Here is a 26448-nt window from a genome sequence, read left to right as displayed (position 1 = left end):
GGTGGGTAGGACACTTAAGTGACAGCATCTGAGCCTCCCCCACTGAGGAGGGCATCTCAGGCCGGGCCCACCCTCTGGGGCACTCTGGAGCTCTGGCCATGTTAAGCCTCAGCAGACCTGTGAGAAGGGAAATGCTATTGCCAGGATGCCGAGGGGGAAACTGAGGCACGCAGAAAGGAAGTGACTCACTTGCCCGAGGTTCTAATGTGAGTCAGCGGCAGAGCCAGGAATAGAACGATGGGTCCTTTCTCTCGGCTCTGCGTTCTAACCACTCAACCACACTTTGAAATGAACCCAGGAGTCCTGATTTCTAGCCCCTCAGCCTCCACCACCAGACCCCTCCCCCCACCCTCAAAGCAGGGACTAGACCTCAAGGAGTCCTGCCTCCCTGTCCCTCCCTGCTCTAACCACTAAACAACGCTGCATTCCTACTGCTTCACTCATTTTGGCGTCTCTACTCTCTCAGCCAAGGGCCAGCCCCAGTATCGTATGGTTGTGAAACTGCCTTCTCTGGCAGCGTTATACATTAACCCGAGTTGGGCGTGTGGGCAAGATCCCAGCCCGGCTCAGGAAAACTCCCAGGAGAACTTCACTCCAGTACAAGAAATGCGCCACCCTGAACGTCACACCGAGTCCCTGAAATCCAGAGCGGCTCCAAGCCTCACGTCCACACAGCCGCGAGGGCAAACCTGCCTGCCCGGGAAGCAATGCCGAGGAGGGCTGAGCCCAAATCGCACCTCACTTCAGCCTCTGCAGGTTCCTAACACCAGCAAAACCCCACGCCTTGGGGAGGTCCTTCAACAGACCCCAACTGAGACTGGGGGGCCCCCTATCAGGCCAGGCCCTGTGCAGACCCCAACTGAGATCGTGAGGGGGCCATATTGGGCTGGCCCTGCGCAGACCGCAACTGAGATGTGGGCCCCCCCACAATCAGGACGGGCCCTGTGCAGACCCCAACTGAGATCAGGGACCCCCCATCAGGCCACAGTCTGCACAGCCTTCCCTTCCCCAGCCAAGATCAGGGCCCCCATCGTGTGGGACCCTGCACAGACCCCCCCCACCCCGAGATTGGGGTTTCATAGTGCTGGACGCTGCTCACACACCAACCCCAACCAAAGTCTGGTCCCCCACATCGTGCCAGGTGCTGCATGCCCCACTCCCAACCCAGATCGCACAGATGCATTTAGGTTCTAAACTCTTTGGGACAGGGAAAGTCTGTACAGCCCCTGGCACCACAGCTCCAAGGTGCTACAGCTGCAAGATAACAAATCATTCCAGACAGACACAGGGTGGGAGGGGAAACTGAGGCACAGAGCACAGGTGAGACTTGCCCAAAATCACCCAGCAGGCCAGATCCAGGAACAGAACCCAGGTGTCCCGAGGCCCAGCCCTGCGCTCTACTCACTGGACCGTTCTGCCTTTCATTAATTCTTGTCGCAGGATTTGCCCCCAAATCTCAGTTGGGGTCTGCACAGGGCCCAGCCTGACAGGGGCCCCTGATCTCAGTCGAGGCATCCACATAGCACCATAATCCATTTAACAAGCCATGCGGGCGATTGTGAAAATCCCATCCCGCTCCTTTTCCGAACCTGACGCGCTCAGACGTCACCGGGCGCGCTTGCCCCGCTGCAGGCAATCGGACCCGCCGGCAGGGACATGCAGAGGGTACCCCGGCGGCGGGGCTGTGGGAAGGGGAACCAAGCAGGCTTTGGAAGAGCAGAGAGATTTCATTGGCACAGGACTAGCCATGACAATTCACGCCCGGCTCACAGAGACGGAGCTGCCCCCACTAGCCAGCACGAGGAACTGGGGGCTGGGACAGACGAGTCCATTGTTTAAGGCACTGGCTTTGCTATGGGCAGCGTTATCCCCACATGGCCGGGCACTGCCCGAGCCAGGATCCTGGCAGCTCTGGGGTGCAGCACATCATCTCAGCTGCAGGTGGTGGGGGGTGTGTGTGAAAGCCACGCCTCTGCTACCAGGCCAAGGTTTCCCCCAGCTAGTGTATGTAGTAACGGCCCCCCCAAGCCCTGTCAGTTCGCTGTGCGTGGGGGAGTTTAGGACAAGATCTGACACCTTGCGTGTCCCTCGAGTGCACCCACCCGCATGCCCATCCCCCCGATCCACATGCACACACCCACCTCCAGCAGGCATGCCCCCCTGGGCCCCTCCCCAGCATGCACATGCTCCTGCCCCTCCCAACGCACGGGCGTGCCCACACACGCCCGCCCCACCCCCACACACTGCCCCTGGCTCTTCCAGCACACAGGGCAGGGCTCCCACAAACACAGCTCCAGACCCAGCCAGCACTGCCTGCTCCTCCACTACTGCTCCCCGGCTAACAGGGGGGCTGGGGCTGCCCCCAAAAGGCCTAGCCAGGAGGAAGTGGGGGATCCCCTGACCAGGTCCCAGAAGGCTGGCACTAAGAATAGGCCCCGGAAGGAGGAACTGAGCTGAATCACCGCCCCGGGCCAGGCATTCCAGCATGGGAGGTTGCTGGCACATGGCTGCGCAGGCCGGATCCTGCAGCAGGGGCCCCCCTGCCCAGGGCCAAGGCTGCAGGGCTCCCTGGGGCTGTACAAACAGCGGGGAAGGGAGTAGGGTTAAGAATTAACCAGCCGGGGGTGGGGATTCCTCACGCCACCCCCTCCCCCCTTCTCAAATTACCCATGAGTGGGAATGGCGTGGAGAGGCAGAGAAACTGAGGCACAGGTACTGCCCACTTCTCAGATCACAGTGACAGATTTGGGAAGAGAACCCAGGAGTCCTGGCTCCCAGCCCCCTGCTCAAGCCACTAGACCCCACTCCCCTCCCACAGCTGGTTTCCAGCCCCACTCCGGGCTCTAAGCAGCAGCAATGACTGTCACACACACACATTAATCACACTCTATTAATAGATTCCCAGTGACTCGCTGGGTGCAGCTGCCTACCGGAGCGGAGCCACTCCACGGACTGGTTGGAGGGAAAGCCTGTTCTGCACACAGGATAGAAGCCAGCAGGGTCCATGCTCACCATCCACCCCAGTGGGTCTCAGCTGTGAACACCGGCCCGGGTAACCAGGATCCAGCCAGGACCCCCCAATACCACCTGGGAAGAGCAGGGTGGTTGTGCACCCCCCAGTCACAGGTCGCAGATGGAGCCCCCCTGCCAACCCCAGCCAGTGACCCCTGCACCCGACCGGCGCTTGCTGGCTCTGAAAGGTGGGGTGGGGTGGGGCTGCACCAGGCACCCCATCTTCAGCACCACAAACCCACAGCTTCTCCCTGTCGAGGGGGGAGTCTCTATAGGTGGGGGGCAGGGAGGGAAGTTATGGGCACAGAGACTGCAGCCGCGGCAGCATTTGGTGGATGGGAAGTGGGGGCAGCAGAGAGGAACAGCCAGGATCTAAAGAACCATCACAGAGGAGGCCAGCCATGCTGGGCTGGGCATTGTGCCCATGGTGCCCCTCCCTCAGGGCCTCAGCAGGTCAGCCGAACCCCACCACTCCCCCTGCCCCAGGACAGAGGGACGGCTGTGCCCCTCCCCACACCCCCCAGGAAGCAGAGATGGTCTCTGCAGAACGGTTTTAAACATCAAAAATTCAAAGGCCCAGCTTTGCTGCCCCCCCCCCCCCCCCCGAATTTTGCCAGACTTGCAAATGGGACTATAAGCACATCCAAAAACCTCCTCCTACAGCAACCACACCAGAACTGCTGTTTACACAGGCTCTGCAATAAGTCCAAGCACGTTAGGAGAAGGTTTGAAAATCATGCAGCTCCCGAGAGATCTGGCTCCTGAAGCCAGGGCCATGAGCAGCAGGCCAGTGCAGGAATGGGCTTGCTTGACCGAAACCTCACTATCACGACAGGCCCTGCCTGCACTCTTGTGTAGTGTCCAGCGGGAACACGACACTCCTGGATCCAAGCTGGGACATTGCAGTGTTGCCACCTCTCACTAGCTGGTACTCTTCGCCAAGCCCCAGCTGCTGGAGTCACATGAATACAGGAGACTCTTGACTCATAATTAAAAGGAAAGAACATGTTTCCTGCCCTCATGGTCATGGAGTAAAGCTTAAAAACCCAGCCTCAGTGTAACCCTAAAACCTTAAAAACTTTATAACTACCACCACCCACATGTGGTCAGTCAGTTTGTTTTATTCCGGATTTGTATCCACTTGTGGTTGATGTGGAGCAGAATTAGCTCCTCCTGTGTTTTAGATCCTCCTGTTTGCTACAAAATTACCCAGGTGAGAACCAGTAAAATATCATTTAACAGGGAGGGTAATTAACCAGTCGAACAGATTCCCAGGGACAGGGTGGATTCTCCAGCACTTAAAATCATTGATATTGAGACTTTCCAAAAGATGGACTGTAGCTCAACCACCAGATATGGGCTGAATGCAGGGATCATTGGTTTTTTTGTCTACTTGGGGGAACTTGACTGGCATAGCCATTCCAGAGTAACTCCCCCATGTAGACAAACTATTTCAGAATAAAAGATTGTACCGAGGAATAATTAATTATTCTGGAATAGAGCATTCACATGGAAGCTGTTGTGGAATCATTACATCCCTCAATTTCCTCCCGGAGACACGGACTAAGGAAGAGTCCCTGGCTTGTGTTATGCAGGAGGCCAGATCAGATGATCAGAACAGCCCCTTTTGGTGTTTTAAAAATAAAATAAATCTATTCAACATTGACAATGCAGCCCTGGACCTGCAATTCAGGTCGGTGCCCGGTGCAACAGGGCCCAATTCGACACAAATTGCTCCCCCAAATCCCTTGGCAAACCCATATGTAACACACACACACACACACACCACTGCTCATAGAAACCAAAAAGCCATGAAAACAAAGCCCAGCCCATGTTGGGGGAGGGAATGGCTGAGCCGTCTAAGCATCGGGTTTGAAACAACCAGTTTTCCTACCACAGTCCTGTTAAGGGAACTCTGAGCTGGCATCTGAACACCTTCCTCCTTCCCAGGAGCCCTGGGACTCACTGTGCCAGGTGCTGTACTAACATTTCTAAAGTGCCTCTCACCAGTCATTCCACACTAAAGCTCCCAGGTGTTTTTTATGGGGTCCAGTAAAATCGATGGCACTCAGAGCGCCTCCTTCCATCCTCTGCTCTGGCAGAAATTCTAGCTATACCATCAGGCAGCAGGGGAAACAGGCACCTTTCAGGGGTTCCTGGGGTGAGCTTGCCAGGAATAACACCCTCATCTTCCAAGCCCTTTAACATACACACACACACACCCTTAAAAATGTCACTGTCTCCTGTCAAAATCCCTCCGGGACACCTAGCACCAGCGTAAATGTCCATTGCAAGGCCCCAATCCTGCAAAGGGACCTGCAGAGGCTGCGGGGGGGGGGGGGGGGTCGGGGTCACGCAGTGCAGAGATCCAAGGGCAGGATCAAGGGCCCAAACCCTCACAAAGGAAAGGGAGCAAATATTCAGGGCAGAACTCAGCCAGGGCCGCAAGCACCCCGATGAGCCACAGAAAGTGCGGGGACCACGCAGGCAGCTAGCTGGGGGCTGGCAATGTTCTGCCTGCATCCTAGACCGATGCAACAAGGATCTGGCCCTTTGAAGAAGTTTGGCTCGGAAAAGCAAAACCAACCCCCTACAGAAGCCGCAGAGGTTCCCCAAAGAAGCCGGAGCCCCAGCCCGGGGAATAAGCCAGAGGGGAGAGAGAGAGACGAGAAGGGGAAGGTTTCTTGGGAATCCCAATCAGGCCAAGGAGGATCCTTCGCAGCCCAGAGGCTATTTCTGACCCAGCTTCTCTCTATCCCATTTGCAAGGTGATTCATGGCAGCTGCTGCTCCTGGGGGCGGGGGAGGGAAATGGGGATTTAAGATGCAAAGAAAACTCTTCAAAACGTCCCATTAGCTAATAATTAAACTGGGGAACGGAGGTGGGGAGGGGCAGGGACTTATTGGATTTGCTGCGGGCTTGGATCTCAAAAGGGACTGAAACGTCTCCAGAGGGAGCAGGAAACTCACCATGGCTGGATCGTGGTGACTTTTCCCCACTTCCTACCTCCACCCCGGGTGGCTCAGCAGGGACCCATGGCCGGCACCGGGTCTGGGGGGGTGGCTGGTCCTGTCCTGGGGCGCTTCGGAGCAGAACCTCTCTCCGGGGAAGGCAGCAGGAGAGCAGCCGGGCTGGGCAAAGATGGAAGGCAGGGGCTGGGTGTGCGGAGGGGCAGGTACAGGCAGGCAGGTGGACGCCGGGAGCCTGGCTGGCTGCACGGAGCGCTCCCGGCTGTGCAAGGCGTCGGGAGGGGAGGGGAGGAGCGCGCACAGGCGCCCCCTGCTGGAGCGGAAAGGCAGCTGCGCGCAGCTGAGGGCTCCCTCCTAGTCGCTCCTGGCCCCTGCTGGGAGAAAGGGGAACTGCAGCGGTTGGAAACGGGACTTGGGAAGTGTCAGAGGAGGAGCCGTGTTAGTCCGGATCTGTAAAAAGCAACAAAGGCCTGGTCTACACTGGGGGAGGTCACTGTAAGAGATGCAACTTCAGCTATGGGAATAGCGTAGCCGAAGTTGACGCATCTTATTTTGACTTACCTCCCATCCTCGCTGCGCGGGATGGACGGCCGCGGCTCCCCCGTCGACTCCGCTACTGCCGCTTACCCTGGTGGAGTTCCGGAGTCGACAGGAGCACGTTCAGGGATTGATATTGATCCCCAATAAATGGATTGCTACCCGCCGATTTGGTGGGTAATGCAGGCATACCCAAAGAGTCCTGGAGCACCTTATAGACTAACAGATGTATCGGAGCATAAGCTTTGAAGGGAGCGTAAGCTTTTTCGCATGTGTCTGATGAAGTGGGTATTCACCCATGAAGGCTTATGCTCCAAAATGTCTGTTAGTCTATAAGGTGCCACGGGACTTTGTCACTTTGGACTTGGGAGATAGACCAGAGGTGGCGGGGGGGTGAGCAGGGCGTTGTCTACACAGCAACTTGAGTCCAAGCTGCCAACTCAAGCATAAGCCTAACTCCCCTTCCATTGTCACACTGACCCCTCGAGGTGGGAGGATGCGAGCCAGAGTCAATCCGGGACCCAGGGTTCAAGCCCCAGTGCTTTGCAATGTAGCCGTAGGGTATGTCAGTGCTGCAGTAAAACGCCCGCAGCTGGCCCCTGTCAGCTGACTCAGGGTCCTGGGTTGCAGGGCTATAAAACTGCAGAGTAGATGTGAGGAGATCCTTGTGAAGGTCTCAGCCCCTCTCCAATGCAGCCCAGGGCTCGTAGAACTTGAGTTAACAGACCCTGGGTTTGTTAATCTAGGGCTTGAGGGTCTACACACATTTGTAACCCCAGCTTCGGAACTGTCAAACCCTGGGATCCCAAGAGGGGGCTCCATCATCTACACTGCGTTATAGGGGCCTGAGTTCAACCCCCATATCCCAGACCTCCTAGCGCCTTCCCAAAATGTGGGTGCTCTAGTGCATTGTTCATGGTACACCATGGGAAAACCTGACTGTCCACCAACCTTGACTGTCCAGAGGACAAAGAAAGTTGGCCCATGGGATTGTGGGATACTTTTGGCAGACTCCCAGAGCACAAGTTCAGGGGGGCTGCACCTCCACTGCAAAATAATAGAGCTTGAACCCTGGGTCCTGGCTTGACTCAGGCTGGGAACCTTCACCTCTGTGGGGTCCTGGGACCATGCATCTGAGTCCTGGCTTAGCGTGATTTGTGTGTAGACAAAACAGGAGTTAGGCTTGAGCCTGAGAGCAAACCCTGGACTCACACTGCAGTGTAGACATACCCTTAGTTCAGTGCTGCAAGGGGCCTTTTTTCCCTCCTTGTGTGTGTTGGTGTTCACGCGTCCAGTGCTGCGGGATCAGCTAGTTCAGAACTTCAGCAGCCTTGGCCTTGGGGGGGGGGGGGGGGTGTCTTCTTTTCCAGTCTAGATTTTTCAGTGTCTAAATTAAACAAACATCTAAAGTCAGTGAGCATTCCCTCTTCTGGCAGGCATGTGCTTTTAAAGTTGCAGCTTTTAGCGCAGCAGCGAGCACTGAGGAAATCTCCTTGCCAACTGGGGAATCTTTAAGGCAGTTTCAAACCTACGGCCTGGGAGACATCCCTGCTGTGCCACAGACTTACCCAGGTGACCTTGGTTAAATCACTTTGCCTCTTGGTGTCTCAGTTCCCCATCTGTACAATGGGCACAACAGCACCATCTTGCCTCACAGGGGTGTCACAAGGATAAATACAAGACATCCCTGCTCTGCCACAGACTTACCAGGTGACCTTGGTTAAATCACTTCGCTTCTTGGTGTCTCAGTTCCCCATCTGTACAATGGGCACAACAGCACCATCTTGCCTCACAGGGGTGTCACAAGGATAAATACATTCAAAGATTGAAGTGCTTCGAGATGTACTTACGACATTTTTCAGAGAAGAAATATTTTAAAATGTTTCACCGGTGTCTCTGCTGTCCATTTTACCTGAAAATTAAAGATTATGATCAAAGATCTGCAGGTAGCTGAATCTTGCATTCTACAATCATAATTTGTATATTAATATAATACTTGTATTGATTTATAACTCATGAATTACAAATGGACTATGATTATGCTTGTATCATGGTTATAATTCTAGCACATACAGTACATACAATGTATTGTATATACTAGAATAATTTATGATTGCATTACTACATTGCACTATTAAATTTATATTAGAATTTGCCTATTAATAGATGATCAAATGCTTACTAGCTGAATATTGATTTTCACAGCCATTATAATTTGCATAAACATGGTATTGGAGTTAAAGCTGGATAACAAAAAAAAGGAGAAATTTTGTTTAAATTTAACCCACCCACCCCTTATTTTACTCAACATTTCAAAACAAACTTTTTAATTTCAAAAAATTCTCCGTCTTTAGTTAGTTAAAAAATAGGGGAGTGGTGAATTTCATCAACATTTTATCCTAGTCTCTATCTCTCTAATTTCAAAATATCAAAATTTGAATGATATTCACCACCCTGCGGTCGATCTAACCGCCAGCATAGATGTGGGTAGGCTGACAGAAGCATTCTTCTGTCAATTTAGCTCCCCGAGAGATGGATTAAATTACAGAGATGGAAAATCCTCTTCCGTCGATGGAGGGAACAAAATTCTACATAGCAGGCCCGGCTGAGGAATACAGAAATAGTATCTCCTACCATGGTCCAGAAAACCAGCAGGGGCAGGAATGCCTGAACTTGGAGTTCAATGGAGAACAACAGACTTGGCGAGACAAACCCGCTTGTTTAGAGATTAGCTACAGAATTGGTACCGGGAGGAGAAAAGGGGCTGCAGCAAGGCCACTGCTGATATGACACAGGTAACCTAATTCAGCAAAGTACGTTGCTAGCGGACTAGGGCTCAGGAGACCTGGGTTCTGTCCCTTGCTCCACTGGGTGACCTAGGGCAAGTCACTGCATTGCTCTGTGCCTCAGTTTCCCCCTCTGTAAACTGGGGAGAATGTTACTGACTTCCTCTTTTCCAGTATCACCATTAACTTTAAATCACGTTGAAGTCCCTGGGAATTAGGCACATGCTTATGGGCTCTGCTAAATTGAGGCTAGGTCCCTTTTCCTTCAAGGAAGGTGACCAAGCCCAGCAGAGATAAGGCATGGGACCATGCAGGGTTTAAGAGAAGAGCAAACAGGGAAAAAAAAAAAGAGCGACTCAGTCAGATTTAGGATATTTACAGCCCCCACAGGGGTTACTACTCACCTCTCACAGGATCTGCCTATTTGAACAGCAGAAGCCATCACTAGGTCCCATCTATGCTCAAGAAATTACGCCTGCAAGCCACTTGCACTGTCCAGCAGCTCTCAGAAGCCAGTTCTGGCCAGCAGCAGCAGTCACAGATTGTCCAGCTGGGATACGGTCCCATCTCCACTAACCCAGCAGGGGAGCTGCTCCCATCAATGCTAGGCAGATGGCAAACATTGCTTCCCAACAGGGTGGCAGCTTGGACCGCTCAGGTTGTCGGTCTGGCACTAGCCGCAGGGTGGGTAGAGCCATAGCTAGCACCATCAGGAAGTTGGAGCGAGAACACATGAACGAGAAGGTCAAATGCTGGTTTCTGTGGGGGCAGGGGGAAGGAGCAAGCAGGTGGGAGAGAGAGAGGCTTTTATCCTCCATCCCAAAATGTCTCCTCAATTATGGATTAAATTACCCTAATGACCCTGACCCTTTTATGGGGTCAGGCACCCAACCTACCAATGACAGGTTCTGCTCCGGACAAAGACCCAACCTAGAGTTACTTGGGAGTAGCCAATTACCTAAGTGGCTGGGCAGAAGTTAGTTATGAAGCGCCTGACTGGCCTTATAAAGGGCTACGGGGACTCAGGCAGGGCGCCCTAGAACACAGAGGTTGTTCTTGAGTGGAGAGGTTTCTCAGAGGAGTGGTTTAGAGGGCTCACAAGAAATGGGGACCTAGGAAAGGTGCTGCTGGAGGGGAGCAGCTAAGCTTTAGGGAGATCTGGTCCCAGTGACAAGACCAGGTTGCTGGGGAACAACGCCCCACTCCAGAGAGGAGCTGCAGTGATTTGATCTCTCTGGAGAGGCCTGAGTCCAGAGAGGGACCCTTCCTCAGGTGACAGCAAGAGGCCTGACTGCAGAGAAGGATCCCAGGTTGATGGGGCCTTTCTGGCCATGAACTGGGACAGAGGGACTTGAGTGGGGCTGAGAGACTAAGATCAGTTTGCCTCTCTCCGGACACTGGGGGTGAAGACTTGCTGCACAGTTGATTGGCCTTTGTTTAAATAACCCAGACCCCTGAAGGGGCTTTGTTTGCTACACAAGAACTTCACTGAACTTACCCAAAGTCCATTGGGGAAACTGAGGCAAGGACACACTCAGCACCAGGCCACCAGGGGGTGTGCAGGGCAAAAGGGAGAGCTTCCATACTGTTACAGGTCCCTCCTGGCCTCGATCTCGGACTGTGGTGTGCTTGTCCAGTGCACTGAGTGTGCTGCCTGGCTTTCCAGAACACTTCTCTTTTCTTACGAGGGTTCTCCACTCCCCACATACAATTCTGCACAGACCCAGCTGAAGCTGCTCAGCCACTGGAGAGCCAGGCTTCATGCCAGTTTAAAAACTGCAGAGTTTGCCACTGCCAGGGCAGAGATCCCAGTCCAAGGTAGAAGGAAAATGGGCACTCAGCCCCATACACTTCTAATCAAACCCTCCAGTTTCACAGCTCTCTGCCTAGGGGCCAGGCAGTCGGGGCACATGGGAATGGGATACAGAGCCTTCTCCATTTCCAGGGTGCTGGGTCAAATGCAATCCAGTCTGGGGAGTCAGAAGATGGGAATCGAGATCCCCAGCTCTGCTACTAGCTCGCATGACTTCCTGGCTCAATGCCTCCGACTCCATCACCCACATACTCAGCTCAACAATCTACCTGAGATCCAAATGAGGAGCAGGACTCATTCCTTCACCTGCAGTAGTTCTGCACGTTCTTCCCCGGTAACAGTAGTTCTGCACGCAAATCTCAGGGACACAAGTGCATCCCCGTGATTGTTAAAAGCTCCCTCAGTAAGACCTGCCTCACCCTGTGACTGATTAGATCTCAGTCAACCATTCTGTTAGTGATGCACGAGGGGGAACAGAACCCAGCTGCCATAGCTGAGTTGGCTCGGTAGAGCTGCTAACTTAAGTCAAATCTCATCCCCATCACTAGCTGATCTGACTACGATACTGTGGCAAATTGCCGGTACTGTTCTCTGGGTCTCGCGCTTTCTCTTCTCTGGGGTAGTGTGGCAAATTGCCGGTACTGTTCTCTGGGTCTCGCGCTTTCTCTTCTCTGGGGTAGGTTCAGGGCGATATTGCTTGCCTCTGAACCAGTTCTTAATCACTCCCCTTAGCGTCCTTGGAGAGAGGGAGTGAAAGAGGGAGGGACCTGGGCCCGCCCTCTACTCAGGTCCCAACCTAGGGGCCCTGGGGTTGTGGTAACCACTTGACTAGCGGTTTCTTTCCCTCTGGTGTTACTTCCCTCTCATACCCTCAGTTGTGAGGGCTTCTCGCCTTCTCTTCTATACAAGCCTGGTGCCCTTTTACTAGGGTTTCTGTTGGGCTTCCCAATCTCACTGCAGCACTCCTCCAAACCTTCTATTTCTCTCTGGACAACTTCTTCTTCTGCAATCTGCACTTGCTCCAATCCAACCTTTCTCCTTTAATACCACACCCTGTCTGACTGAAGCAGGGGGTTTATATCCCATGACTGGAGTCAGGTGCTCTAAACTGAAGTCGGTGCTCTAATTTGGAGTCAGTGTGCTCTAATTGGCCACAGCTGTTCTAGTTAATCTAAAGCAAACCTTCCTCCCTTGGCAGGGAATAAGGCCCCCTGCTAACACTCTTATGCTGCCCTCTGGCCATGCTGTATCACAATACCTACCAGGAAAAGATCTACCAGGTAAGACTGGGCCACTATTTAGACCTTTCCATTCCCCGAGTCTAATTCCAGCACCTTAAGCACAAGACCATCCTTCTGCTCTGCCACTGACTCACTGCATGGCCTTCGTCAAATCCTATCAGAGTGCCTCAGCTTCGCCAAGTGTAAAATGAGGCTAAAGCTTACTCACCTGTGTGCAGTGCTTGGAAATCCTCTGATGAGGATTACTATTCAAAGGAGGTTACAAAAAACTAGATCTGTCCTGAAAGCCACAGTTAAGTTCAAGATCTGCCCCCAGGTCTCCTTCGGGGTCAAACTTTACGACATGCATTTAATCTGTTTTACGCAAGCCTAGGGGTGTGATAGAAAGAGGCAGGCTTGGAATACATAGGAAACGCAAAGCAATCTTTCCCACCAGAGCTTTCCTCTTGAAGCTTTTTGTTAAGCCGTCAGCAATTAACGAGATGCAATCAACAATTTCTGCACCAGCTTTTCTGTTTTTTTAAAAAGGACATTTTATTAGAAATCAAGTTCTGGTTGTATATTTTATTTCTGAGTTTGGCCCATCCTTACTGAATAGGAAAATAAAAAATCCCCACACATTGAAAGGTTCACATACAGTCCTTGTAGCCAGCAGCAGCTGTCAGAAAGGGTGTTCACTTCTGCTCAAGGAGAGGCCATTCCTATGGCCTATTAGGATCTTATTTTTGTCCCTCTCCTCTTGCCGTCAAGCAGCCCATCCCCTTTTAGCTGTTCAAACCTACTCTCCATGAGGACGTTAAACGAAAACTACATTCCAAAGGATCCCATCCAGATTATGTGGCAACAATCTGCAGAAGTCACCCAACTGGCTGGGTAACCATTTCCCCTGCCACTTGCAGCAACGCTGATACTAGGGGCTCAGTACATCCGATCACTGGGTATCCGTATGCCATTTGCTACATTAAAGGGAAACTCAGCTGCCGTTCATCTTCAGGTCAGTATAAACGCACAGGGGAAAGCTAAAAAGCAAGATGGAGTCATTTGAAGTGTCTGCTTGAGGCTTTTTACAGCCAAACAAGCTTGAGTCATGGCAGGAGCTGAAACATGAAGTTAGCAACTAAAGCAGTTTCCTGACAATTCAACAGGCTGCTAACTGACGTACAAATGAGTAAACGAAGCCTAAATTTGACCCAAAAGTTAAATCCCAGTGATCCCCACCAAAAAAACAAGCCAATTGCGAAATTTTAAAACGATCCTCTCTCTGCGCCGAAACTCAGCAGTAGTCAAAATGACCAACACGTCATGGGCAGTGCCTGCAAATTGCTACCCTCAGAATTACCACTGCCAGGTTGATTACAGAAGTGCAACCCCATTCAACACTGCAGCCTGCAAATCTGCTTCTGTGCTACAAAATGTGACAAGTATCACTAATTTTTCCAACATTCATAGTTACTTTTTGTCCTTATATTAGAGCAATACCACCCCACCCCACGCACTGATCATCCAAACAATTCTATCATTTCTAGCTCCACCCCTCTGGCGCTGCAATGCTGGGTGTTTCCCACAGAAATTCAGATTGTTCCTTACAATCTACGGCCCCTTTTCCGAGCCATTGCTGGCTGCTCCGGGAACAGCTGGGTCACAACTGCAGTTACAACAAGGAACTGAAAGGGAAAAATTAAAAAACAGAACGGACAAACAGACAAAAGCAACTAGGTCAGTGTTTTGGGGTTTTTTGTAATGAAACTAGTGCTAGATCCTTTTATATTTCCACCTGCAAGGATGTGAATATTGCTACCCAAGCGTTCCCCACTCCTCGCAAAGTCAATGTTTCAGGAAATAAAGCAGACTCCGTAACACAAATGAAGGGTTCAGTCTCAAAGGATCGGTGGAAATTGAAGCATGGGGTGGGGGGTGCAAACAGAGGAGGAGAAGAGTTCAGACCTTTCATCATTTCTTCGGTGGACAGCAAAAAGCCATACCTTCCGTTTTCCCAATCCATTTCCAAACTGGTAACAATAACCGGTTTTGAGAACAGGGAGTGATGGAAGATTATGCCCCCCGCCCCCCATCTTTTAACTGCAATTGGGAGACAGTCAAGCCTAGCTTGCTGCTCATCTGTTAGAATGCAGAAGGGTACACAGTGCTTTGAACTGCTGGTTGCAAAACATGGAAATATTGCCTCTTCCTGCCAGAAAGCTCTATCCCATAATGTTAAAATACAGTTCAAAAAATGCTAAATAATCAACATGGCAAAGTAGCACTGAACAAACACACCTATTAACATGAGAGTCCACAACAGGAGTCAATGGGGGGTGGAGGAGAACAAGGACTGAGGTAACAAATCACACACACTCAGGTAGTCGGGGATTCCACCATCTGATCAGCAGCTGCAGGAAGTCTGAATACACCGAGGGGACACAGGACAAGGGAGGGGACTTGTGTCTGAACAGAGTTATGTCAATACAGAGAAGCTTCAACAAATCATACCTTGTTGCTCTTTATAAAGTACAGATGCTCTCAGCTGGACAGTAGCTGGAAGGGAGTTTTAAAAATGAAATCAGCCCAGCATAGAGTTATGTCCGTGCCCTGGATCTATATGCCAAACAGCCTGGACTTAACGACTTCACAGCTGCATTCTACTGGTTCTTTGCAATAACTTTGTGCTTGTCAGCACCTGCTTTTGACCTGTTTCTGGGGATGAAAAATTAGCACAATCACTTCTTTACTTAAAACTGAAAAAAGGCACTAGCTATGCCCTGCGTGCCGCAAAACTAAAGAGCAACCTGTCTCCTGAACTCTAGCTAGGTATGGTAGCAAGGTAAGATGGATAATAAGCCTATACTGGCCTTCAGTTACCCAAGGGAGAGAACTAGCAACATTTTGCCTCACTCCCTGGGAGCCATGAAACTTGGCTCATGGCAAAATACCCCACCGAGGAGAGGTGGGGCAGGTTATAACCTCCAGGGGAACATTCTGCATTTAGAGGTCCGATCCAGGTAGATGTAAAAACCTATCATCCACAGAAATGTAACCCCTCTGTGGATACCACACACAAAGCGAAGTGCAGCCCTGCTGCTGAGTTCAAGGCAGTGCGAGTTCAGGGATCGTCAGCCAAGGACAAGACATTCAGTGTGGCACAAATCCATGAAGCATTCGGTCCGATATTATTGCAGAGGAAAGCTTCACAGCCCCAGATTTGTGGAACAAAGTCAAAAAGGTGCCCAAAGACAGACAGACATGGGCATGCGGTTGGCATGGCCAGACTATGAGAGACATGGACGAAAGGAAACAAAAATATCAAAGTCCTAATAACCCCTATGCTCCAGAAGGTTAAGACTGTGCTACATGGGTTGTGTCTAGTGACCTATGATCTCAAGACACGTTTGTTGTCTAACCTGCAACTTAAACTTACATTAAAATGTGCAAAGAGTGAAAAAAGCCAAACCAACATCAGGAGACTCAAATAATGCTGACAATGCTGTACAGGAACATGCAGGGTTGGGGGCTGATGGGGATTCACCGCAACTGCATTCAAGTGGTGCTAGCAGAAGGCTCAAAATATCAGCAAATACCAGACTCAGGGAGAAGGATGGTTTTGGCCCCCTCCACCCCAGGCCCTAAACCTTTATGAAACCGTGGAACAGTTCACAGGACATCAACAGGCATAATACTGAAATAAAGACAGGAGGAACTGATGTACACATGGTTCTGGTGTCTAGCAGATGCTCTGTTGTCCACAGAGCGCTGATGGCTTTGTCTCACCAATGCCTGGGCCCTGCGGTCACATTGAACGTGATCGCAATGGTTGCCACATGATCCTTTTTATTTTAGTCCATTTCACGCGTAGATTTCACTTCTCTCAACACTGTTTTTTGTTGGTGGTGGTTTGAGAGTCCAGTAAACCCAGCACACAAGAGGTGCTACTGCTCAGCTCCCTTCACCAGAGGGGGCAAGACCTTTTCCCTCGGCCAGGTGGTAGGTCTCCAGCTGGGCACTGTGGCTGTGACAAAAGCCTTCCTCAAGTTGGTGGCAGGGGCGCAGCCATCACATGATGCCATTGGTGAGGTACTGGAAGCCATCATAGAGTTTGGTGGTGATCGACCGCATGCTGCCGTCCACCATCTGTTCAATAAGCATCTGCAGCTGCTCCTCCGTCATGTTCATGTGGAAACGCTCCTTCAGGTTGCGGATGGTACTGGAGCCATGGAAACAGGGCAGCTGAGAACCTAACACATTGGGGGAGGAGATAAGGAGCAGAGTTAACAGCAAATCCCAAAGCAATGGGAAGAACTTGCACAGAATAGTTGTTGGAGCAGCCTGGTTTGGGAGGCATATTTTGCAACTGCTGTCTAGTAATGACAGTGAAACCTGCACAGAGGGTCCCTTTAAGGTCTTGTCTGCACTAGGAAGCGATAAGAACGTGTTCACAACCACAGCACTGAGCCACATTGTCAGCTGGTGTAAAACAGAGTAGCAGCATCAACTCCAGTGGAATTGCACAGACAGATCTGACCCCACTAGTTCCAACGGAGCTGCAGCCATTCACAGCAGCTGGAAAGCTGGTCCTCAGTATAAGCAAGGACATACATTTCACCCATCAGTTGGGGGTGGCTAACTTGTCCAGGCTCAGGTTAACAGATCGGCTGACACAATGTTCTGGTTGTGTGCGGAGTGAGGCTTAAGGCAGTCTAGTTAAGGAGCTAATACAGAAAAGCAGACAAAGCCCGAATGAACTGACAACTCCTATTTCTTAAGCCACCACTTTAAAGTCACCTGAGGGTTCCAATATAATACTGTTCAACGTATAGTTGAAAGCCAGTCTCTGCCAGGTGAGGAATACCTCGGTGGATGCTTGAAACAGGTGCCCAGTGGACGACTGTGACCGATTCCCCATTTCCTTCCCCCACTGCACCACACAGACTTTGAACTGCTATACCTTAACCCAGGCTCTTCTCAACTCACCCTGCCATGAAACTTCAGCCAAATGTAGCAGAAGAGGGGAGGGAGGGAGGAAGAGCTGCTGATTCAGTGCGAGGGTTACCAGCTAGTTATTCTGTATGCGTGCAGCATCCTTGCTTGGTGCTGGAGGGTTTTTTTACAGTCTGGGCTATAGAACTGCAAAGAAAGTGCTGAACCACACTAGCAACAAGTCATTTGGACGTGGTCCAGCAAGGCTGCTGCTAGCTGGGCTCTAGCCTGAGCAGCCAGATAGGTGTGCAGAGCTCAGTGTGCAAGCAGAACTGATGAATATGTGTGTGTGTGTAAATGTGTGTGTGTGTGTGTGTGTGTGTGTGTGTGTGTGTGTGTGTGTGTGTGTGTGTGTGTGTGTGTGTGTGTACGGTGTTTTTAAGATACTGGGGTGGTAACTATGTTTGAGGACTGCAGGGGGTCACACTACATGATCATAATGGTCCTTTCTGGCCTTACCCTCTNGTGCAGAGCTCAGTGTGCAAGCAGAACTGATGAATGTGTGTGTGTGTGTAAATGTGTGTGTGTGTGTGTGTGTGTGTGTGTGTGTGTGTGTGTGTGTGTGTGTGTGTGTGTGTGTGTGTGTAAACGGTGTTTTTAAGATACTGGGGTGGTAACTATGTTTGAGGACTGCAGGGGGTCACACTACATGATCATAATGGTCCTTTCTGGCCTTACCCTCTATGAACTGCTTCTAGCCTGGTTCCTTGCCGCAGGGAGAGCTGTGAACTAGCTAGGAGTAAGAGACTGTAACCCAGTGCAGAGAGAGGGCACTGTGTAGACATTATCAAAACACTGATGTGAATGTCCAATAAAAAAATGAAATTGATTAAGACTGGTGATTGCCCTCTGTGTAATTTTAAAGGGGAACAGACCCAATTCACTTAAAGCTAGGTGGGACCTTATACTGTGCAATGGAATAAAATTGGATGGTTATTTCCACTCCTCTAATTTAGGTAACTAAGTGTGTTACAGTACGGAAATAAAATTACAATATCTACAATGTTTTGATTTCCTTTTCCCTCTGCTCTTATGACCAGGCTGGAAACAGAACCTGGATTTCCAATACTCTCTGCTCTAACCATTAGATGACCTGACCATAGGATCCTAGCTGCAAAGCTGTAGCTTGGTGATGTATCCCCTGAATGCTTGCGTTAGGGCAGGGATGGGCAAACTACGGCCCGCGGGATTGCCTCCCATGGTGCCGCAGGCCCCGCACCGCTCTGCAGAAGTGACCAACACCACTTCCCTGTGGCCCCTGGGCAGGGAGGGAGAGGAGGACGACAGAGGGCTCCACAGCTGCAATTGGCTGGGAATGGGGAACCATGGCCAACAGAAGCTTCAGAGGAGGTACCTGGAGGAGTGGCAAGGGCAGCACAAGCGGAGCCCTCCGCCCCTGGCTCCCTCAGAGGCTGCAGCGCTTCCTGGAGTGGTGTGGGGCCGGGGACAGGGCAGGCGTGCAGAGAGTCTGCCCTGGCTCCGGTGCACGCCACTGCCACCCCGGAACCACTTTAGGTAAGTGGCACTAGGCTGGAGCCTGAACCCCTCCAGCACCCCACCCTCCAACTCCCTGCCCTAAGCCCCCTTGTAATCCCTCACCCCAACTCCCTGTCCTGAGCTCCCTGCTGCACCCTGCACCCCAACACCCTGCCCTGAGCCCCGTCCCGCAGTCCACACCCCTCCTGCACCCTGCCCTGAGCTCCCTCATACAGCCCACACCCCTCCTCTGCCTGAATCCCTTGCCCTGAACCCCTTCCTGCACACTGTACTCCCTCCCACACCCTGCACTCCCTCACGCACCCCAACCCCCTGCCCTACATACAATTTCCCCTCCCAGATGTGGTCCTCAGCCCAAAAAATTTGCCCACCTCTGCCTTAGGGACAGTTTCCCTGGTCCGGTAAGGGGAATGTAGTGAATATAATTCTGCTGCAGTGAGGCTGATAGAGTGGAACATTTATCAGACTAAGATCTCAGCTGTCCCAGCCAATCCCTCCCCCCTCCCAACTCAACTGGGGCTGCTCTAACCTGCCACTGTGCTTGGACATTGCCTGGAGCCTGCAAGAGAAAGCAAAGCTCCATGGCAGGTTTGAACATGCACAGCTAGATCGAGGGCAGGCAGCAGCGGCAGTCCCGTCCTTGCACAGAGGTTCCTCTCACGAGGATGGGGGGCAGCGGGGGTGCTCAGAGTGCCAGTCCCAGTGCATACACTCCTAGTTGGGGAGCACTGGGCTGCTAGCCCCTTTAAGATCTCACACAATAGCAAACTTATCTGTGAATAGTCTATTCTGCTTCCTGACACTCACAGATGACCTGCGCTACCGTATGGACCTGGCTCTGCTGACTTTCTCCGTAACATCTCTGGCAATCTAGAGGACAAACTGACACACACTCAGTTATTGGCTTGCTTCTCTCCACACTCTGATTGACAATTTTCCCCATGGCAGGCCACATTGCAAATTACATTTTAAATAAAGGAGTCAAGATCGGCAAGCGAGGTGCCTGCTCTTCAGAACCTCGATCCTGCCAAACCTATTTATCCTGCCACAGAACCCACACACACAGTAGTTAAATAATAGGTTAGACAACATACACACAATGAGACAGGATCAAAGCATGCTGCAGCTTCCCAGCATCAGCAATCTGAGTGAATACTTCCTTCTATGCAATGCTTTCAGGAGTGTCAGGATAATTCTCCTCTAGTTCTTTTCCTCACAGAAGCTTAAAGAGCTTTTTATACACTAATCCTCACAACGCCTTCAGATAGGCGGGGACCCCACTTGAGGGAAAATTTAAGTCAGAGCACTTGCTGCTCCCATTGACGTAAGCTGGACTTATGGCTGATTCTGAAAAATCAGGCCCCTAAATGACTCTTCCAAAGTCACACAGAGTGAGTGGGAGAGCTGAGAACAGAACCCAGGTGACCTGAGTCTCGATCCCCTGCTCTCACCGCTACACAAGACCTCCCCCATGCATCCTCTATATTCAAATCGCTACAATTCAAATGGTCTTATATGGATGCATCATGCAGCCGACATGGGTCTCACACGAAGATCTAATATTGTCTGAACTGCCAGATTTTCTTGTGGTGTTGAATGTCTGTTTTCCATGTGGGAACACTTGCCCAATGCTGCGCAATGAAAAGAAAGACCACTTGAGGGTAGAGACAGAGCAAAATTCTGCACCTAGCCTTAGCTGTCTCCCCTTTCACAGCACAGGTGTGTGAAATGCCCATCGGTGTCCTGTCATGTGTAAGAGCAGGTTGGAGCCAGGAGGCCGGAAAGCAGTGCCATACCTTGCTGCATTATCTCCACAATCTGCACAACTTTATCCATGTGCTTTCGGGCAGCGATGAGGCCTTGCAGCATCAGCATCTTGTAGTAGTTAAACATATCACCATCCAGACCACCCATGACCTGGAAAGCAGATCAGACAGTGAGCACGGGTTCTAGTGATGTGCCAAAAGCGTTCCTTAGAGAGGAAATTCCAACAGCAGCCCTGCCAGCAAAGGCAGCTGGGAAAGCACATCAGGAATGATTTTAAAAGGCACCTTTATTTGAAGGATTTAACTTTATGGTAAGACTTTGCACTTCTATATCAACTTTCTTCCTGGGATCTGAGAGTTCTTTAGGAATAAGAATTGACTCTTCTGTAGTGCCGTTTATTTGAATACTTTGCAGAAATCAATTACACTGCTTGTAACTACTCTTCCACAAGAAGTAGGAATCACACTTCTCGTACAGATGGGGAAACGGATGCATAGAGGAGAAGGGATTCGCCCAAGGTCACAGAGAAGGTGCATATGGAAGAGAACTCAAGAGTCTGGGGTTCCAGTCCCCTGCTCTAACCACTAGACCACACACCCTCCCAAATCTGGGAACAGAACTTAGGTTTCCAGGCTCCTGATCCTGTGCCTCAAATCACAAGACCCTTTTCCTTCCTCGCAGAATTTAGCTATAGCTTACTTACATCAACAAACTCCGTTGTAAGCTTGAAGGCAGATGTCTCGAAGCCAAGGTTCCTGGGGGAGCTGGAAAGAATGAACCCAAAATCTATATGGATGATGTGTCCATCTGCATCCAGCAATATATTGCCATTGTGCCTTGAAGGGGAAAGAGAACGAGAGAGAAAATTATCAACGAGCTCATATTTCAGACACCACCTCCTTGGCAGTCACTCGGAGCTGGAGAACCACGCACCCACACACACAGTAAAGAGCTGTATGTTCCTCACCCAATGTGGAGGAGAAACTGCTTGAGCATTGACAAAGCAAATAGGTACTGGCTTCAGTTTAAGCTAGCAGCATCACCTGTTAATGTCAAGTACACACAGGGCTGTACATTTTCTCTGCCTCTTGTACAACACTACCAAAAAATAACGTTTTAACTAGGTACATATATGGGGGCTTATTGCTTACAAAACAACCCTGCAATTACAAAGTGAACACTCCGAGGAGCCCAGCTTCAACACAAACGAACTCTCACTACTCAAATTTGAGGTTCCCCTATGGTCATACACAGCCACTTCCCACTGTTCTGATTCCCCAGCAAGCACCAGGAGAGGATGCCACTGCTCTCAGGGATTCCTTGCTGCATACAGCAGGGAGGGGGAGAAGACATGGAATGAGGAAAGTGGCATCTTGAGTAATGGATGCCATTTTGGAAAGTCCTTCAAACCTTACTACCCACTTTGGGGGGTTTAATACACTGCTCTAAGGGCCAATAGACAAGACAGCAACTCCCTGATTGCCCCCCACAGTGGTCGGTCCCAAGGCCCAGTGGGCAAAGATGACATGGAAATCCTTTGTGCTCGGACTGTAGCCTCTTCACTCCAACACACAGGGCCCACCTGTCTTTGACCTGTAGCAGGTAGCACACCAGGCAGTAGCCAGCACAGCTCTGAACAAAGTTCCTCTGGGCCGTCAGAAATGCTTCGGTAGTGTAGTTGCCATGCTCCTGGAGGAAGTAGTCCAGCAGCGAGAGCTGGGATTGTTTCTTGACTTGGTGGATGGACACTGCGTTGACAACCGGCTCGATCATGCCGCTGTCTGCGGAGATGACAAGGATCTTGTATGGCTTGATCCACAAGGGCACACGCTCCTGCTCCCAAATAGACTGAAAGAGAGAGAGAGAGAGTTGTGAGTCAAATGCACCAACGGGCTGCGTTTACTGACCCACAGCACTAGTGGGCCATGTCTTGCTCTTTTCCTACCTGGAGCTGTTTAAGGACCTGGAATGCTAGCAACTCTTGCCTGAGGTCATCTCCGCATTTGACAATCACCGAGAGGAGGCGCCAGTTTGGAAGATGGCCATAAGGGGAGCCTTCCCTGATCCGCCTGTGGGGAAATCGCGAAGGCTTAAAGAGAGAAGAGAGCCTCTGCCTGCTCCATGGTATCTCTGGAAAGAGCCTAGCACAACAGCGTAGTAACAGGACAGCAGCTGTAAGTCAGAACCAAGAGGTGGTTTTCGATTCAAGAATTTCTAGGCTAGGGATGTTTCTCTTTTACTGCTAGCATGGGTTTAAATGCTTTGCTGAACAGGGATAGTCTTCAGTGCTTTGCTGACTTGGGGCTTTAAGATGGTCAGTTCTTGAAGCCGGGACAGTCATTTATGATGTTTGTACAGCACGGACACAATGGGTCCCTGACCAAGTGCCATAGATCAATGTTAAACAAGAAGAGAAGATGCCAAACTGTACAGCAACAGGAATTAAGCAGCACTGGAAGGAAATATGGCCCTTTTCTATCACCTCCCCTCCCACCCACAATCACACTCCCTCAAAAGAATAAGCCAAGCACCAAGCTTACAGGATTCTGAGCACCCTGGAATACAGAGCCTAAATCAATCACTGCTGTGTATGGAGGGCCTTTTGTTTTGAAAATACTGAATCTGAGTCAATATTTGCTCCCTATAGGCAGCCAGGGCCAAAGCTGATGCCCCACATTTACTTACAGAGCAAACCACCACAGGCAGCCACAAGGTAAATTATTCCATAGAGACGTAGCTGGGGTTTCAACACGGACCTATTATGGGAATGGGACAATTCAGCTTTCCCATGTACCCCACCCACCTCCTTCTCTCATACCTGACTTTCTCCTGCCAGGGCTCCTTCAGGGCAACAGCAGAAGGATCCTCAGGGTCCCTCCTGAAAGCTGTTGGGGTGTGTGCAAGCTGCTCTGAGAGGCGCCGTCTAGAAAGTAAAGTAATTAAAAATGCACGTCTGCTTTCCACAAGAGAGGTTTCAGTGACAATCCAATACCATCATACACACATTAGCCCAAAGCACCTTACAAAGCTTGTATTGTCAGGGATCACGTCACCGATCACTGACATGCAGACCCTGCTTTGGAGTGGAACATAACAGCTGTTTAACAGTGCAACAACCCTACACAACATTTTAAGGTGGGGGGTGAAAACGAATGCTGTATCTAACAGAAACAGCAGAGGTTGATTTTCCATGGGCTGAATTTACTCTAATTCAAATTAGGAAAACGGGGCTTACACTCCTATGTCTTTGCGATACACATGGGCAGAACCACAGTCTTCAGTCTCATTCAAGTAAGTCAATTTTCAGCAACACTGCACCTCCTAAAGCTAGCTAAGCGGCTGCACTAAGTATCATCTTAAAAGAAGAACTTCACCAGCTGAACCATCAACTCCAACTCTTGTAGTATTCATGTTTCCCTTGGAGATCGTGCCTTCAAGTACCGACCTGGCCTAAGCCTAAGCCTAAGCCTATTTAGCTTCTGAGATCTCAAATATGTTGTAACGTACACGCTCATAGACTCAGACTCTAGGACTGGAAGGGACCTCGAGAGGTCATCGAGTCCAGTCCCCTGCCCTCATGGCAGGACCAAATACTGTCTAGACCATCCCTGATAGACATTTATCTAACCTACTCTTAAATATCTCCAGAGATGGAGATTCCACAACCTCCCTAGGCAATTTATTCCAGTGTTTAACTACCCTGACAGTTAGGAACTTTTTCCTAATGTCCAACCTAAATCTCCCTTGCTGCAGTTTAAGCCCATTGCTTCTTGTTCTATCATTAGAGGCTAAGGTGAACAAGTTTTCTCCCTCCTCCTGATGACACCCTTTTAGATACCTGAAAACTGCTATCATGTCCCCTCTCAGTCTTCTCTTTTCCAAACTAAATAAACCCAATTCTTTCAGCCTTCCTTCATAGGTCATGTTCTCAAGACCTTTAATCATTCTTGTTGCTCTTCTCTGGACCCTCTCCAATTTCTCCACATCTTTCTTGAAATGCGGTGCCCAGAACTGGACACAATACTCCAGTTGAGGCCTAACCAGCGCAGAGTAGAGCGGAAGAATGACTTCTCGTGTCTTGTTTACAACACACCTGTTAATGCATCCCAGAATCACGTTTGCTTTTTTTGCAACAGTATCACACTGTTGACTCATATTTAGCTTGTGGTCCACTATGACCCCTAGATCTCTTTCTGCCATACTCCTTCCTAGACAGTCTCTTCCCATTCTGTATGTGTGAAACTGATTGTTCCTTCCTAAGTGGAGCACTTTGCATTTGTCTTTATTGAACTTCATCCGGTTTACCTCAGACCATTTCTCCAATTTGTCCAGATCATTTTGAATTTTGACCCTGTCCTCCAAAGCAGTTGCAATCCCTCCCAGTTTGGTATCGTCCGCAAACTTAATAAGCGTACTTTCTATGCCAACATCTAAGTCGTTGATGAAGATATTGAACAGAGCCGGTCCCAAAACAGACCCCTGCGGAACCCCACTTGTTATACCTTTCCAGCAGGATTGGGAGCCATTAATAACTACTCTCTGAGTATGGTTATCCAGCCAGTTATGCACCCACCTTATAGTAGCCCCATCTAAATTGTATTTGCCTAGTTTATCGATAAGGATATCATGCGAGACCGTATCAAATGCCTTACTAAAGTCTAGGTATACCACATCCACCGCTTCTCCCTTATCCACAAGGCTCGTTATCCTATCAAAGAAAGCTATCAGATTGGTTTGACACGATTTGTTCTTTACAAATCCATGCTGGCTATTCCCTATCACCTTACCACCTTCCAAGTGTTTGCAGATGATTTCTTCAATTACTTGCTCCATTATCTTCCCTGGCACAGAAGTTAAACTAACTGGTCTGTAGTTTCCTCTACACCACATATATCACCAAAAGGCTACTAATTGGTCAGCTGACTCATATGATGAAGAATTTACCTTTTGACTTTGGTCTTGCTCCTAGTTTTCAAAGATTCTCAGATCTGACACTGAACTTTGCTTAGGTGAAAGAGAACCCCCTACCCAGCTAATATGTGCATTTGTTTAAAAGAGGCTTTGAAATTAATTCATACTGCACATCCCATTACACATAGCCACTATTCAGTCCTCACCTGCCTCCAGTCCAGGAACATACAGGGCACTTGATGCTCAGGCCTAGTGAGAAAGATGAGTACTGACTAATGGACTTTTTCTCCAGAGATTTAATGAAGATACCCTGTACTCCTCCCCACCTGACACCAAGGCTTGTTTTAAATAAAGACAGTGAAATCTATCTCCAGCCCTGCGGTCTTGAAGAATTCCTGTTACAACAAGGGAAATCTCCCACCCACGACACAAGCTCGCTCTTACCTAATATCGCCAGCTGCTATGAACACAGGCTCCTTGCTCTCTTGGCTGGTGATGCTGTCCACAGAGAACTGGGAAATATTGTCACAGCTGTTGGTGTGCATCTCTGGAAACTGGAAAGAGACGCAAGACTGAGTTACAGACCAGCAAGTCTCAGCGTTGTCCTTAGTGAAAAATGATAAAATGTTACCTTTATAAACCTTTCAGTCCAAAGGATCCATCAATCAGGTTCAGAGCCACTGAAATGCAGCCACTTCTAGGGTGAAGGTGGTGAGCTTACACATTGTCCAACAGCAGGGCAAACCCTGGCTATGAGAAGTGTCCCATGGGACCTTTAATAGCCATGCAGAGCAGACAGGCCCAATTTTTAAGGTCTCATCCAAAAAAGAAGAATGGGCACAGAGTGAACTGCACAGCACTCAATTATCTACCTTGGCGGGATGAATGACTGAGCCTCTCCTGCCAAGATTTGAATCTGGGGCGCCAGGCCGGCTTGCTATTTC

At 50.2% G+C, this 26448-nt stretch overlaps 2 protein-coding genes across 6 annotated transcripts in view; both read right to left on the bottom strand.

Moving 5' to 3' along the window:
* Positions 1-14864, bottom strand: part of LOC116825340 (unconventional myosin-Ie-like) — a 42502-nt gene extending 27638 nt beyond the window's left edge. The window contains exons 1-3 of one of the 4 annotated variants that reach the window (XM_032781243.2): positions 14849-14864; positions 8369-8430; positions 7749-7905 (exon numbers count right to left, since the gene is read on the bottom strand). Coding sequence is in view for 1 of the 4 variants with exons in the window: in XM_075071104.1 (XP_074927205.1) it covers positions 5982-5984 (3 nt within the window). In the remaining 3 variants the exon portion in view is untranslated. Of the gene's footprint in view, positions 1-5981; positions 6004-7748; positions 8083-8368; positions 8431-14848 lie in introns of those variants that run through there. The other 3 variants (XM_075071105.1, XM_075071106.1, XM_075071104.1) reach the window with 3 other exon arrangements.
* The window catches only part of PI4KB (phosphatidylinositol 4-kinase beta), a 59051-nt gene continuing 45469 nt past the window's right edge, over positions 12867-26448 (bottom strand). For both annotated transcript variants that reach the window (XM_032781246.2, XM_032781245.2), the window contains 7 exons: positions 25949-26058; positions 23412-23516; positions 22539-22662; positions 22176-22441; positions 21297-21429; positions 20623-20743; positions 12867-16587 (listed from right to left, as the gene is read on the bottom strand). In XM_032781246.2, coding sequence (XP_032637137.1) covers positions 16406-16587; positions 20623-20743; positions 21297-21429; positions 22176-22441; positions 22539-22662; positions 23412-23516; positions 25949-26058 — 1041 coding nt within the window. In that variant the 3' untranslated portion in view covers positions 12867-16405. The remainder of the gene's footprint in view (positions 16588-20622; positions 20744-21296; positions 21430-22175; positions 22442-22538; positions 22663-23411; positions 23517-25948; positions 26059-26448) is intronic.

This window comes from Chelonoidis abingdonii, chromosome 11 (assembly GCF_003597395.2).
Source record: "Chelonoidis abingdonii isolate Lonesome George chromosome 11, CheloAbing_2.0, whole genome shotgun sequence".
NCBI classification, from domain to species: Eukaryota; Metazoa; Chordata; order Testudines; family Testudinidae; genus Chelonoidis; species Chelonoidis abingdonii.
Note: the sequence above shows the minus strand (reverse complement) of the source record. Positions and strands in the feature narration are given on the sequence as shown.